The 13935-nt window shown below is 39.8% G+C and overlaps 1 protein-coding gene across 1 annotated transcript; it reads right to left on the reverse strand.

Annotated features, from left to right (window-relative positions):
* Nucleotides 1-147: 147 nt before the first annotated feature.
* Nucleotides 148-13642, reverse strand: wnt3a (wingless-type MMTV integration site family, member 3A). The gene is made up of 4 exons (XM_005912574.3): nucleotides 13167-13642; nucleotides 8279-8520; nucleotides 2954-3219; nucleotides 148-2856 (listed from the first exon to the last, which is right to left on the reverse strand). The coding sequence occupies exons 1-4, from the start codon at nucleotides 13286-13288 to the stop codon at nucleotides 2377-2379; spliced, it is 1110 nt and encodes a 369-aa protein (XP_005912636.1). The 5' UTR covers nucleotides 13289-13642; the 3' UTR covers nucleotides 148-2376.
* Nucleotides 13643-13935: the final 293 nt, after the last annotated feature.

Consider the following 13935-nt stretch of genomic DNA (forward strand, 5'->3'; position numbering starts at 1 on the left):
CACTAACTGCTGTGCAAATGTTAATGGTGTTCTGAGGAACGCACCAAAGCGACTGAGAAAAACTGTAATAAAAATCTTCAACCACAGAAAAAGAAACATTGTCTCTTTTTTTTTCTTTTTTAAAATATTTTTTTTTATTTTGGTGTTACAGAGTTAACGTTTAGAAATCTACTACAGGCAGTAGGACAAACACCTGTATCCAGTCAGTGGAACAACAGAGATGAGGTAAAAAGGCTACAAGTTACAAGTCACACAACACCATTTCAAAACATGTATTTCCGCAAATATATACTTTTAATTACTAATATGTACATAGCATAAAATAAATAATTATAAAAAAACATCGGCTTTTAGAAATTCATAAAAACACAGAACTAGTTTGTACAAAACTTTGGATTTAAAGACTTAACAAAAACAAATTAGAATGAACCAAATTATCCATACAGGCGATCACTCACAGAAAAAGTGTACTGGAACAGCTCTTTTAGTATGAATGCTGGTTGCTGCGTAGTTTGCTAAAAATGATCTAAAATGTGAAACTGGTTATGGCTGTTTATTGATATTTTCAGTCGTGACGTTATCGAATCCTGGGTGGGCATTTTTGAATTAAACGCGCACGCCTGAGACGTAGCATTACATTAGCTGTAAACATTAATGAGAAACTCTACACACTCCTCCACAGTGGAGGCGATCAGTGAAACGCACTTTTCATAAACTTTATGTAACTTTCTGTCTCAGCTTTCAGTAGTTTTATATTTTCCACGTAAGTAAAAAAAGAATTTTTATTTTGTATTTCTTCTCAAATTAAGAGAGCACAACGTGTTTCATCTTTGCCCTGGTGTTTTAGCATGACTACAAGGTAACAGATGACTAAAATAACATATTAAACTCTATTCTGGTCTATTTGGTTAAACTGTATGCAAAAATTAGTAAAACTTCACTTTTTTTTTTAACCCAAACTACTTATAATAGATTTCTTTCACAGAAAGAATCAATACATGCCAAAGAATACACATATTAAACAGACAGACGAGGACAAACTGTGTGTAAGGACCTAAACACGTACACATATTATCGTAGCAGCATTAAAACAAAGGAAGTATTGATAGTTTCAGTGATGCTGCTTGTTGTTTAGTTTGGGAACAAAAAGCCACGGCTGAGGATGATCGCATACACACGTTTTGGTCATCACATTACTGCAAATTACACTGCAATATTGAGAGCTTATAAAATACAGCTTTGTCTGCTTTCTTTTTTTGCTTTTTTAAATTACCATTTGTGCTGTGTTTACCAGGGAGTATGCTTCTATTTGATTAAATATTATATTATATGTGTATATGGGAATACACCTTTAATAAATAACAGCTTTCCCCACACCGAGTCACGTGGCACATCACTAATACTGTTAAGAATAAGGAGAACATGCTTCATATTCATCAATGGTACTGACTATCACAGCCTCATGCGGTGGATGGGGAGGCTCTTTTCTGGTCTTTGGTCATAACTCTTGATGGTTTTTTTGATCCAGGTGTTCTCTGGCCTTTCAGGAAATGTGCAGACTGCGTACTATATTCTCGTTTTGCCGACGCTTGTTGGATGTGGCTTCCTTTCTACTCGCGAATAAAATTAGTGGTTTAAAGCAGATATTAACTGGTTAGCTTAAGAGATTGAGAATGTAAACACATCACAGCAAACAACTACATTCACTCAGGTGCAAGTGCATTCTTACCCAAACATCAGTAACATATAACACTTTGTAAAAGAAACACTCACGCACACAATGATCGTGTTAGTGTTCAAAAATACGCAAATAAAGTAGTCATGTCGAGGAGGAGAAAACATGCTGTTGAGTGTCTGATCATGTGACCTGCTCACAACTCTTGTTACTTTTCACTGCAAAAACAAGCGATGATTACACATTGAAGGAAACGTTCACTTTCAACGAAATGCCTTTTTTAATGGTTTTTTTTCTTTTGCCTTGCAGATTTGAAAGCATTGGTAGTGCTGGACTATTCTTGATTAAAAGTAACTACACTGGGAAAAAAATCACCAATATGGTGTTTGTCAAGTTCTCCTTTCCTACATCAGGACACCTTTTTCATGCTCGGTAAGGATATCAACATTATTGCCATCATCACAACTATCCATCCATCAGGGTGACGTTCGTGGACTTTGACACCTACTCAGCTGTTTCAGTTAATTTAGGCAGAGACTCACTCTTTGTAGCATCAAAACAAAAACACGAGGCAGTTGTGTCTTTGTCCGCGCACATGTCACAGAGCTTTACAGTCTCTCTGGTCTTGCAGGTGGGAATCTGCATTTCTTCTTCAACCCAGTGAAGTCATTATGTTTTGGTGAGAAAAGACGAAAACCTCTCTATTTGCAGGTGTGCACATCGTACACCCTCACGCACTCTTGACAGCTGACATAGCAGCACCAGTGGAAAATACAGTGACACTTCTCCTTTCTTTTCTCAGTCCTCGTGTTGTGACCTCTGCCGCAGCACAAGAGGTCACACCCGTCTATGCCGTGGGACGTCAGGTTGCAGATGCGATCCCGAGTGCCAAAGGAGCCGGTCTCAGGATTGGGGTCACAGAAATTGGGTGAACTTTCATAATAAACCAGGTCGCGCTCTGTAGGGGGTTTGAAGTAGTTGTACTTGGGTCTCAGGGTCTCCACCCATCCACGGGACTCCTTATGTTTCTCAACCACCATCTCAGAAGCGCTGTCATACTTGTCCTTCATGTAGTCCCCAACAACTCGGAAGTCAGGCTGAGACCACCAGCATGTCTTGACCTCGCAGCTGCCAGAGAGTCCATGGCACTTACACTTCAGAAACATGTTGTCGTTGAGAGACTACAGATTAAAAAATATAAAGTTTAGTTAATATAACTTTTAAAAGGAGAAGAACTGCTACCACAGACACAGCAAAAACACGAATAAGAGAACTAACCATTCTCCCTGCTTCATTGTTATGGCGGTTCATTGCTGAGCGTGCGTCAGGCCGATTCTCTCTTGCATCAGCAAACTCCCGGGACACCATGCTTCCAAACTCCAAATCCTCACTGCAGCCACCCCACTTCCAGCCCTCACCAGGGGGGCCTTTGTGACGTGTATCACATCCACAGATGTTGGCTGAACCCTCGGCGCAGGCACGGGTCACCGCAAACGCCACTCCCGCCGAGGCAATAGCGTGAACAAAAGCTGACTCTCGAGTGGCTGGAAAGACAAAGACAGACAAGCATCACTTGGATAATGTATCTCTTGAGTATTTCCAGAATTAAATTTATATTAAATTTAAATAAAAAAATAATAAGAAAGATATAGCTTTAATACATAATATATAATATATACAATGTGTAAATTTTATAATATGTAAGATATGCTGGCAGCAAACATCTTCAACCAAACAAAACAAGAAAGCATCAAACAAACTAAGTAGACCTTTACTCCTGTCTGCTGCTTGTATTTGGGTTGTATCTACTATATCGCAACAGTGTGTGGGTTAATTTAACCAGACATCAATCGTCCTGTCTCTAAATAAGGCCAACAAGGCCTCTACGTCTCTGTCTGACATAGCTAACTGATGAGTCAGAGGGATCAGGATCTTCCAGAGAGATGAGAGGAAGAGACGGGCCTGACAGGCCTATAATTAAGAGACTCAATTAAGCTTTTGAAAGGTTAGGAAACAGCCTCACACTGAGGGGACAGCTCATAGACACAACATGGAGATGGGTCTTTAGCGAACAGATATACCATTCCAAAAAGGGAAAGACTTTCCTTCTATCCTTTCCTTGTCAGCTGCTTTAACATGAATCATTAGACGGAGTGTTTGCTTTGAATATATGTACTTGTATGGTCTTGCAAAAACACAAGCAAAGACAAAGAAGGAGAAGAGACAGGATGAAGTGGAAACTTCAGGAGTAAACATGAACTGAACACACTAAAGATAAAAAAAAAGAGTAAAAGAAATGGTTTAAGATCAATATTGAAATCTTGCGCTGTCTGCGTGAGATGTGTTTGAGTATGTGTTTGATAGAAACAGTGCACGTTTCTGTCTGAAGAACAAAAAATGATAAAGAAAGAAAGAAAAGAAAAAAAGTAAAGGCATATAAAGCTGAGGGGAGAACGAGCTCCTCCCTTACAGCAGGTTCCAACCAGTTCCAGGACTAAAGGGCATTAGAAACAATGATGCAAGAGAAAAGGTCTACTGGCATCCCTCACCACCCATTTCATTACCACTACTGTATACACACAAGGTTACTAATGTTCAAATACATTTGAACTAATGCTCTCCTTCCTCAAATCCCACTTTGTGAATCCAACACGTTTCTTTTTATTTGGTGTTGTTTCATTTTCGTGAAAAGTCAAAGTAGCCAAAGACTGCGCCATGAAGGAACTGTCTACAGTGATTAATTACACATCACCATGCTTCATCTAAAGCTGACTGAGCATGAGCTTTGTGTTTTCAGTTTGAGTGAATATCTAAGGTGTTTGGCTTACATTAAATCTGAAGTGACTTAGAAAACAGATTTAATTTCAAATGCCGAAAAAGGATTTTGGAACTAACATTTGTGTCTGAAAATATCTTTGAACATACTTCTGTGCTACTAAAAAAGCGCACAGCCATCAGCATAGATATTCTGTGAACTTGTCATAGAATTATGTGAGTGGAGTGCAATGTTGTGGTAAAATAGTCAGTGGAGAAGGATTGAAGCACACGAAAAATATCCTGGCATTTCTGTGTGAAATAATAGATTTCTTATATAGTGTTTACAATTTGTCACTAGCTGCTTTACAAGATCTTCACAAAGCCTGGTGTTATCAAATGAATAAGCATTCAAGAAAATGGAAATATCTCTAAAATTTTGAAGAGCTTTGCTGAAAATTTGCCCCATTTGCCCCACCTGCAAGCTTCTGATTCATCAGATTACCTTTTTTGTTGATATTGACTATAAACATACAACACATTCTAAATTTAGTTTCGATGGTATGGTATCACTGTTCGTGTGTGGCCCATTTATACATGACAGTAAAAACTCACTGGAAGGTACTAATGAAAACTTAATCAGAACAATCACCCATTTTTTTAAACGCGTGTTTTCATTTGGATTTAAATCCACCTCTGACAGCATTCACTGTACCTGGAAACTCCACCTGTGACATTAGCTCCACTGCTTTTCCTTAGTTTTATGACCAATTTGTGGTATTTCTTCTCAGACAATGCTTTTCCACCAAACTTTGCCAGACTCTGGCAGGCCAAGCGGTCCCTACAACCTGCTGGGGGGTTGAATCCCCTATTGTGTTGCCACTGTCACGCTGTGTTAGTCCCACAATAGCCCCAGATATTTTATATGAAATTTGCCCTGGCTAGTGATTAGTGGGGACCAAGTTAAGTCATAGCAACAGAGAACTATGCATTGGCTGGACCCTGCTTGTCGGCAGACAGGGAAATCCCTATTCAAATGGTTTAATAAAACAATCTAAAGGGCGTGTGAATGGGGAAAAGCACTTTTTCTCCTGCTTAATCTCATGGTTGCGAAGATATTGTGCTCTGAGCAGTGCCCAGCGGGGAGTGGGGCTAAGGTCCCCCCATCAACTCCATTTACCACATCCCTTCTTTCTTTCTTGCACAGAGTTAATGATATACTGGTGAGCCAGCTTCCCTCCCCCAGCATGGAGAGACATACGTCTCATGAAATGCAGGGACCTTTTGGCTCATCCTAAATAGTTACTCTTTCTCATCCTCAGGTCATAGGTCACAACCCACATCCCCTGGCCTTTTCCTGGTTAGTTTAGATGGAACTTAATAATTTAGATCAATTTAGGTATCTGTATTTCCTGGCAAACAAAGCATCCTGCCCAGTGCAAACGTGCCCACAGTGAATGAAGACAAGCTAGAGCTACAATAGTGTCAAACTTTTCAGTATCGCTAACAAATTACATAATAGGAATTTCCAGTGAACTTCATTATCTTCAAAAAGAAAAATGACGGTGCATTGACTTCCTGTACGGGTGTTAAGACTTGTGAAACTGTGACTGTCCACTTTTTATAGCAAAGAAACCTAATCCCATCACATGAGTCATAAACGGGAGACTGATTATACCCATATAGCATTCAGGTTTTCTGTAAATACCAAGAATGCCGAAATAGCTCTGGGATCGGCTCTGCAGACTGAGGAACACCTGTGCAGCTTTCTATTATCTTTCATCACAGGCAGATTCCAGTGGTGCATGTTTTGACACTTTAGTTAATGTAAATTAATGAGCACTGACGCAGACATAGCCTGGAGGCAGGGGTGTGGAGAAAAAAAGAGGTTTAGACCATGTGTAAGGAGAGAACATGATATAAGATATGCTTTTTCTAAAGTAATAATACTCTTAGATGAGTGTTTGTGTGGTCAACTAATGTATGCTCACATTGAGTAAGAGCATTTTTATGTGCATATAGTATAATGTAACCCATTAAACTTATCTTCAAAATGCACAACCTGTTCATTTCAATTGATTTTTTAGTTGTAGTTCAACTCCGTTTACTACATTGCCTTCTTTTTTGTAAAGGCTTTACTCCTTTAGTCCCTCTTAATCCACTTCTTTAAAACAAACTTCTAATGTTCTCAGTGGAGTTGAAGTGGACACGGGCAGTGATGCACTGAACTGACAGTAACTAAGCTTCTGTAGCAAATAAAGGTGCCTACTCTTCCTTTCAAATCTGGCAACAAAAAGGAAGGAGGAAACTGACTAACAAGAATCTGAATTTCAGACAAACTGACACCAGTGAGGACAATGGCCTGGTTGCATGGACAAACACTAGCATCAATCAAATCCAATGAAATGGAAGCTCTCTCCTACTAAGTCCTATCAAAGGCCTGTGAGCCCCTGAGCTACTCTCCTCAGCCTTTGACAAAGGCACTTAATCCAGCCACTTTGACCTCTCACATTATTAAGGGCCTGAGTGACCTTAATCCAATCAAAATGATTTACTAGAGCCCAGTAGCCGCCTTCTCTTTCCAGTCAGCACCCCTGCAATTTAGGGCTGGGAGGGGATGCAGAGGGAAAGACGTGGTGGCATTTTGCACCACAATAGCAGTGGGATTGAGAACCCCTATCGTTAGCCACCTACTTCAACTCCAGCCTCTTCTATCAACTGGCTCAAGAGTTTATTAAAAGCAATTGCCCTACGTGACCCCCGGCCCCCTTGTGTTTACATCAGTCTTCCATAAACTAGATGACGAGTTTGGATCACGACCCTCAGCCACTGGGGCCTGCATGGATTCTTGATTTTAACTCATTTCAGAAATCAGGAAGAAGAATTCATCTATCCAATCAAAGTGTGAATCTGATGTTTTGGGAAACAGTCTCATTTGCTTTCCTGCTGGGAGATGGAATAAAGTAAAAAGATCACACTTATGTCTGCACACTAAATATTGCACTAGCCCCTCATTAATTACTAAGAAATATTTCACTCTTTAAAATTTTTATTATGATCAACTGCATTAACTATTAAATATACACATATATCATCTTTCTTTCTTTCTTGGTTTTATGGCTAGTTTTCTGGGCAATGGGGATTTCTCTTGCCTGAGCTCATGATTAGACACATGCCTGAAAATTATCACTGCATAAGCTAAAATGTATTTTGGAAAACCTCTATGCTTCAGTTCAGTTCATCTCTTGGGTAAAGTACATCAGAAGAAAATACCAGCAATCACAGGGGATCCCCTCCTAAAGAAAACTCCAACAAGACAGAACTCACTCGACTTAGGCTAGTCATGTACATCGTTGCATGCACGCAGACCCCCGAGACTTGTTCAGTCTAAAGTCTATTTAAACAAGGATTTGAATCAGCATAATGAATGATGCATGCTGGGAGTGCAGCTCTTCTAATGCAAATATAAGACAAAGGGAATATAGAATTGTTAATGGGAGAGTTAATCAGGAGAGAGACATGATAAGTCACTTTTATTGCTCTTTTTTTTCAGTCGGTTTAAAGAGCTAAATACTTCCAAGAACTTTGCAGAGATTAAGACATTCTCAAATACATATTCAAAGACAGTGGAGTCATCATAAGCTAATAATACTACTTTACTCTAGTCATCTTTTCCTGTCAAAGAAAGGCATAGTTTGTTTTTCTTTCTGCAAAAAGTGTTGCCTACTTTTTACTGATAAGTGGCATTTCTTCAAGAAAATATCTTTATAGACTTAAGGACTCTACAAATTGTTATTTTTTGACAGAAAAGTAGCAGGAAAGAAAACTCTGTGTGCTTTGTAACATTACCTTTATCTAACACTGGACCAAAAATGGCCAGACTGTCATTGATCGTGGTGCAGTTCCAGCGTCGGCCTCTGAACTGGTGCTGACACTCCTGGATGCCAATCTTCACCCCCTCAGCCACACTCGGCATGATTTCCACATAGTTCCGGCAGAAACGCAGCTGCTTGGGCACCAGGCCTGGTATGCTGCCACAAAGGATAGGTTGAGTGCCCAGTGATGAGTACTGGTGGCCGACTGCTAGTGACCTACAAGCAGAAAGGAAGTCGTGTTGTCAGTGCATTTGGATAATTATATCTTATCTGTCTGCATCTTTATCTACTGATATAACACCACTCAAGTGGGGGACTAATTTCCCTCCTGGTGCAGTGTAATTTTACGTCTGAGTACGTTTGATTGTGTGTGTTTATTTTTCTGTATCAGATGCTACCATTAGACATCCATTCTTTATCCCTTCAACTACCCTCTCTGCAGGCACCTGGCCTTTGTGTGTATTGAAATTGCAGCCCTGCAGTTTCAGAAGCAGGCAGTGTTTCTGTTTAAGATGAAAGTCCGTTATGCATCCAGAGGTCTTCATAGACCTTAAGCTGACAACTTGGAAAACTGCACCTTGTTATTAACTGTCCGCACACTTAACAGGCCTTCAGCTTAGGGTAATAAGAGTGCAAACCCTACGCTGAAACTTCAGAGAGTGTATTAAGAGTAACGCTGAACCTCCCCTCCTTTTTTCTTTTGAGGAAGGTATTCTGGGATACAACAAGTGCAAACTTGGTTCACTGATTACATCTCTCTCTCTCTCTCTCTTGCTCTCTTTGTGCCTGTATTGCTTTCTCTTTGTCTTTATTTTCTGTGTCCTCTCAATTAAGACTTTTAGCAGGTAGTAATCACAGATATTGGATATCCATTTTATGAATGACCCATTTTTAAGAAGGACTTAAAAAGACGCTGCAGGGTGCTTGCATGGCCATGTTTTGGAATTTCCGCATTGCACAAAAGGCATACTGATTTATGCCATTTTGTTTAAAATTTTATATAGTTTTCTTAGGATTCTAATCAAGCAGTGCAAAAAGTGTTGGAGGCTGATTCGATTTGTCTTTAGCCTAAAAACAGCAAAGCTCTGCCCCTCAATGACTTAAAAAACAGATTTCCAAAGCAAATCAAATATTTACTTCCGGCTTCTAATTCTTCTCTTCTACCAATATAAAAGCAGTTAACAGGTTTGAATTTGGATTCTGAACTCTCCATTTAAATACATTTGATTATATATATATCAATAAAAATTAATAAATTGGCCGGGATAAGCTGGATAGAAGCATGGATGGAAAACAGATGGATGAAAATGACATTTTTTTTCTTTTAATGCATGAATAACTGGCCTGCAGTAATTGCCTTCTATGGTAAATTATCAAATCAGCACTTTGACTCTTTCATAATGGCACAGAACAGCCAAATTACTGAATAGCACAGTTCCTGTTATCTTTGGCAAATATCTTTTGGAGTAGCTACAAAGTAGCTTGCTGGCAATCAAGACAAGCCCTTAATTTACATCAACTGTCTATTAAGGACTGAACGCTGGAAGGAGTGTTCAGTTTGTCATCCCCTGGGCGATGCTGGAGTCATAATGGTTAATGTAGATTCTCTATAAATGCAGCTTAAGAGCAGGTGTGCAGTGTTTTGCTTTGCAGTTAGCTCACTATCTGCTGACCTGTTCACTGCTGTTCAAGGACTAATCGCTGATCAAAACAAGATTACCAAATTCCTGACTTTGGCCCTCAGGCAGGGTTTTTTTTTAACCTGAAGAAAAGAAAGAGCCTCACAGTCAAATGACCCCACATGTTGACGGTTTCTGATGGCTTTCATCGTACCAACCTTTAATACCTCAATTAGGTTTTACATTCAAAGGTTGATTTTCAGCTCTCTGTAATTATTAAGGATGTCTGCCAGGTGTCAAAGGTGCTCCTGAGCCATGAACTGACCCAATGAGTTACTCCTGTTATTTCTCCCAAGAAAACATCAAAGCAATGAGTCACATTGGTTTCAACAGAATTTCTTGCCTAATTTCTACAGACTACACCAGCCTAATTCATCATAAATGAGACAGCCAGTAAGTGAGCAATGGCATGCTAAAAACCTCTTCAGAACATATCGCATTTATCTGCCTTTTGTCTGCTACAAACAACAATACACAAGGCAGTTTCCTACTACAATTGACCCCTTTTTTACTGGTGAAAGTTCATCAGCCAAAGAGAACTGGTACAGATGTTCAGGTTAGGAGCAGAGCTCTCTTTTTTTAAATGGATATGAAGGGAGTTGTCAGTTGTAGCTCTTTCTCTGTCTCTTCTTGAACCTGCATTCAAATTTTTTTGGCAAGTGTGCATCTCAACAGCAGGTAATCATGAAGGTCAGTGGCAATATCATCTTGGGAAAACCAGCAACTTTAAAGGTCCTTGTACTCACACCAATGAGGGTCAGCAGAGGTATTTCTGCCCTGTCACTGTCTTGAACTGTACCCCACAAGCTCAATGTGAGTCAGTGTGCTTAGGCTGCTTGGCTCAAGAGTCTCCATGCCTGTCTCACTGGGGCTGAGTAATCCCTGCCACCTCTTTTCTGTGTTAGGAAATGGCCTGTGAGAGGCGGCGGGGCATGTTTCACCATGGATGATTTATGATTTTTTAAGAAGTTATTGCACAAAAGACTGTGTTGTTGGATACTAATTCCAACAACTATTTGAAAATACCTGCTGTATTATTTAGATTTTAGGTATTTATTGAGTCTTGGCAACTTTAATCTCTTTAATTCTTTCTAAAAAAAAAAAATCCACTGATTTTCTCCTGCTTTGCAGAGATGTTGCACATGTGATGTTTAGTACAACTAATGAGGAAACACAGGATTCACTCATGCTCTTAAGGCTATGGTTTTCAAAGGAGCACCTTAGTGATAACTGTTACAGATAAATGCTTAAGCAAAATATATACGATGTATATGACTTTTTGCCTCAGTACAAAGTTTCCCCCACTCATCTAAGTTTATCCAGTACAGGTTTAATGCATATTTCAGCAAGCCCAAGCAGGGTGCCTTAGAATTACCACTTTACTTGTGGGCCCTGAGGCCTTGGAGCCGACTTTGACATCAAGAGAATATGTTTGGGAAAAGGAATGTGCGGCAAGCTTTCACCTCCAGGTATTTATCTTCCAAGGTGGGGTGGACCAGTGAAGAAGGTGGTGGGGTGGCGGGTGCAGCCAGGCTATGTCATGGCAGGTCGAGAATAGACAGACATGAACCTGTCTTAGTGCAGAGCCGTATCCCCAAGAACGACTGCGGTGCAGGGGTTGAGAGTGATGCAGCTCCCATGGCTGCTTGAAGGCAAGCTTCTGTCAGCAAAACATCGTAAGCTGCTTTTCACAGAAGGTCTAGATCATAGATGGCTGGCATGCTGTTAGCAAACGGAAAGACAATGCAGGCATACTAAGTGCAATCCCAAAGGAACCACATTATTTGACTTGGGATGAGTTGCCATGAGACAGAAAAATCACTCAAGTAATCTTTCAAGTTAAAAAAAAGTTCAGCATTGTGTCAGGAATGGAAGAACTGATAAGTGATTTCATGAGTTACTTTTGCACTTAGACATTATTTGTATAGGCGGGAGTGATGCAGCAAAATTTGCTTCCATTATGTTTACCCCTGTTGTTAGACCCTTCAATCACTGGCACCCTCCAAAATCAAACAATCAACACAGAAGTTAGCTCTGGGCTGGCTGCAGGGTTTCAGCTATGACAGAATGGAAAACTGTTCTTCCATTGTGTCATTCATAACAAGCTCCACAAAAAAAGAAGAAAGAAAATTCTTATGAAGGGTGAATTTCAAGGTTTTCCCTGGCTGTGTTTGCCAAAGTACCAAGAAAAAAAATGCAAAACTTTATCTTGCACTGGCATCAAATAAATAACGTAAACCAAACATTCAATTACACTGAAAAATAAAAAAAATTATAAAAATGTAGTTTGTGCAGCCCCCCCCCCCATCGCTCCATCCAGAGGGCCCACTTTTATATCAGGATTTCCTTCCAGCTGAGCATGTAATTAGTTTCTCATCAGTCTTACCACCAGGGGACCCATTAAGAAAAGTAGATTAAGCGTCCTCCAAATATTGAATGATTTATTAGAAATCAGGCAGATATATATATATATATATATATATATAGTGCTTTGATAACAGCTAAGACTGATGGATGAAGCTGAAATATTACAAAGCAGCACAATATACCAAAATACAATAATCCTGTAGTTTTTTTTAAAACTAATTACACTGTCGTAATTTTAACGCAGCTCTGCTCTGCTTCATTAATGTCAGCGTCACGCATTTGGTTCTTTTTGGCATTTACATGGCAGAAAGACTGAAAACATGAAGTCGGGAGGTAAGTGCAAAAATGACAACACATGGCAACATACAATGACAACATCACCACGCGCGCGCGCACACACACACACACACACACACGCACACTGGACGCACGAGCACACATAGACACACGCTTCCAAGCACATAAAGTTTGCACCTGCTGCATTCTGGAGATCAAAATTGCTCCCGATTTGCAAAGTTGCACGTTTCATTCATCTCTTGCGTTTACAATTCAGCCCATCCTTTCGCCTGTATACTTTCGGTTTCCATGGGTTACTAAATGTCATTTTAATGACCCGATTAGAAAGTCACACTGTGCATGTCTTATAATATTATAAAAAGTAACGTTAAAAGATCACCGTCACCACACGCTAAAGCTCTGCAGCTGACAGACAAGCAGTCACAACTATAACAACTCAAAATTACAGGTCATCCACAATCCCCGCATGTGTTTTAATGTGTCACTTCTTGTCCGGGAAATAATGAAAATTAAACTTACCACCAGATAGGATAGCTTGCCATGACATGCGTAAGCCCACAGAGCAACAGGAAACATCCAAGGTATATCATCCTTAAAGTTTCGTAAAACATCTCAAGCAGAATGCCTACATGCGCACTCATCCGCGTACGGATTTTAACCGAAGTGCTAAGAAAAAAAAAAGAAAAACAAAAGACGAAAACGAAGCTGCACTGGCAATTTTTTATTTCTCTTCTCCAAAAGAAAAAAAAAGAAAGAAGAAAAATCAGAGGCAACTCTCTCTTTCGCGAGTGCTCGTGGCAGAACTCTCAGAGCCAAATATTAAAAGTTAAAAGCCGCTTGCTTTTTTTTTTTTTTTTTTTTTTTTTTTTAGGACCCAATCAGCAGGTATTGCCAAAGGGGGAATTCTGATGATATGTTCCCTCTGTTGCCTTGTCAGGCAGCTTGAACTCAAACACCAGAATGAGCTAATTTTAAGATGTGTTTTAGTGCTCACTGAGAATTGCTCGGCATTAGCATGCAGCGTGTGTGTGATATATAATGTTGTTTAAAGGAGAGAGGGAGGGTCTGAAGGTTTTTAAATAGACATCGGAACCCCTGTGGATTGCGTAGCTATAACAACCTGTCCGGATTTCACTCCCTGGCTTGAAGCTTCTAAAATGCAGAAATAAATATGTGTGAATTGCTTCAGACCATAATTAAGCCTCTCCAGTCCTTTATGTGCGCCCCTTTGTCATGAATGTAAAATTAGAGGTTTGGAAGTGCTTCTAACAAGCTGAAGGGTTGGCTT

This window comes from Haplochromis burtoni, unplaced genomic scaffold (genome assembly GCF_018398535.1).
Source record: "Haplochromis burtoni strain Fernald_Lab_line unplaced genomic scaffold, NCSU_Asbu1 Contig_3, whole genome shotgun sequence".
Lineage (NCBI taxonomy): Eukaryota > Metazoa > Chordata > Actinopteri > Cichliformes > Cichlidae > Haplochromis > Haplochromis burtoni.

Bases quoted from the DNA above. Each gene is read 5' to 3' on its own strand.
- wnt3a (XM_005912574.3), bottom strand. From the start codon at position 13,288: ATGAGTGCGCATGTAGGCATTCTGCTTGAGATGTTTTACGAAACTTTA. The intron at 3,220-8,278 runs GTAATGTTACAA...TTGTCTTTCCAG, and splicing joins TGGTCCAGTGTTAGATAAAG to CCACTCGAGAGTCAGCTTTT. The intron at 2,857-2,953 runs GTTAGTTCTCTT...TTTAATCTGTAG, and splicing joins ACAATGAAGCAGGGAGAATG to TCTCTCAACGACAACATGTT.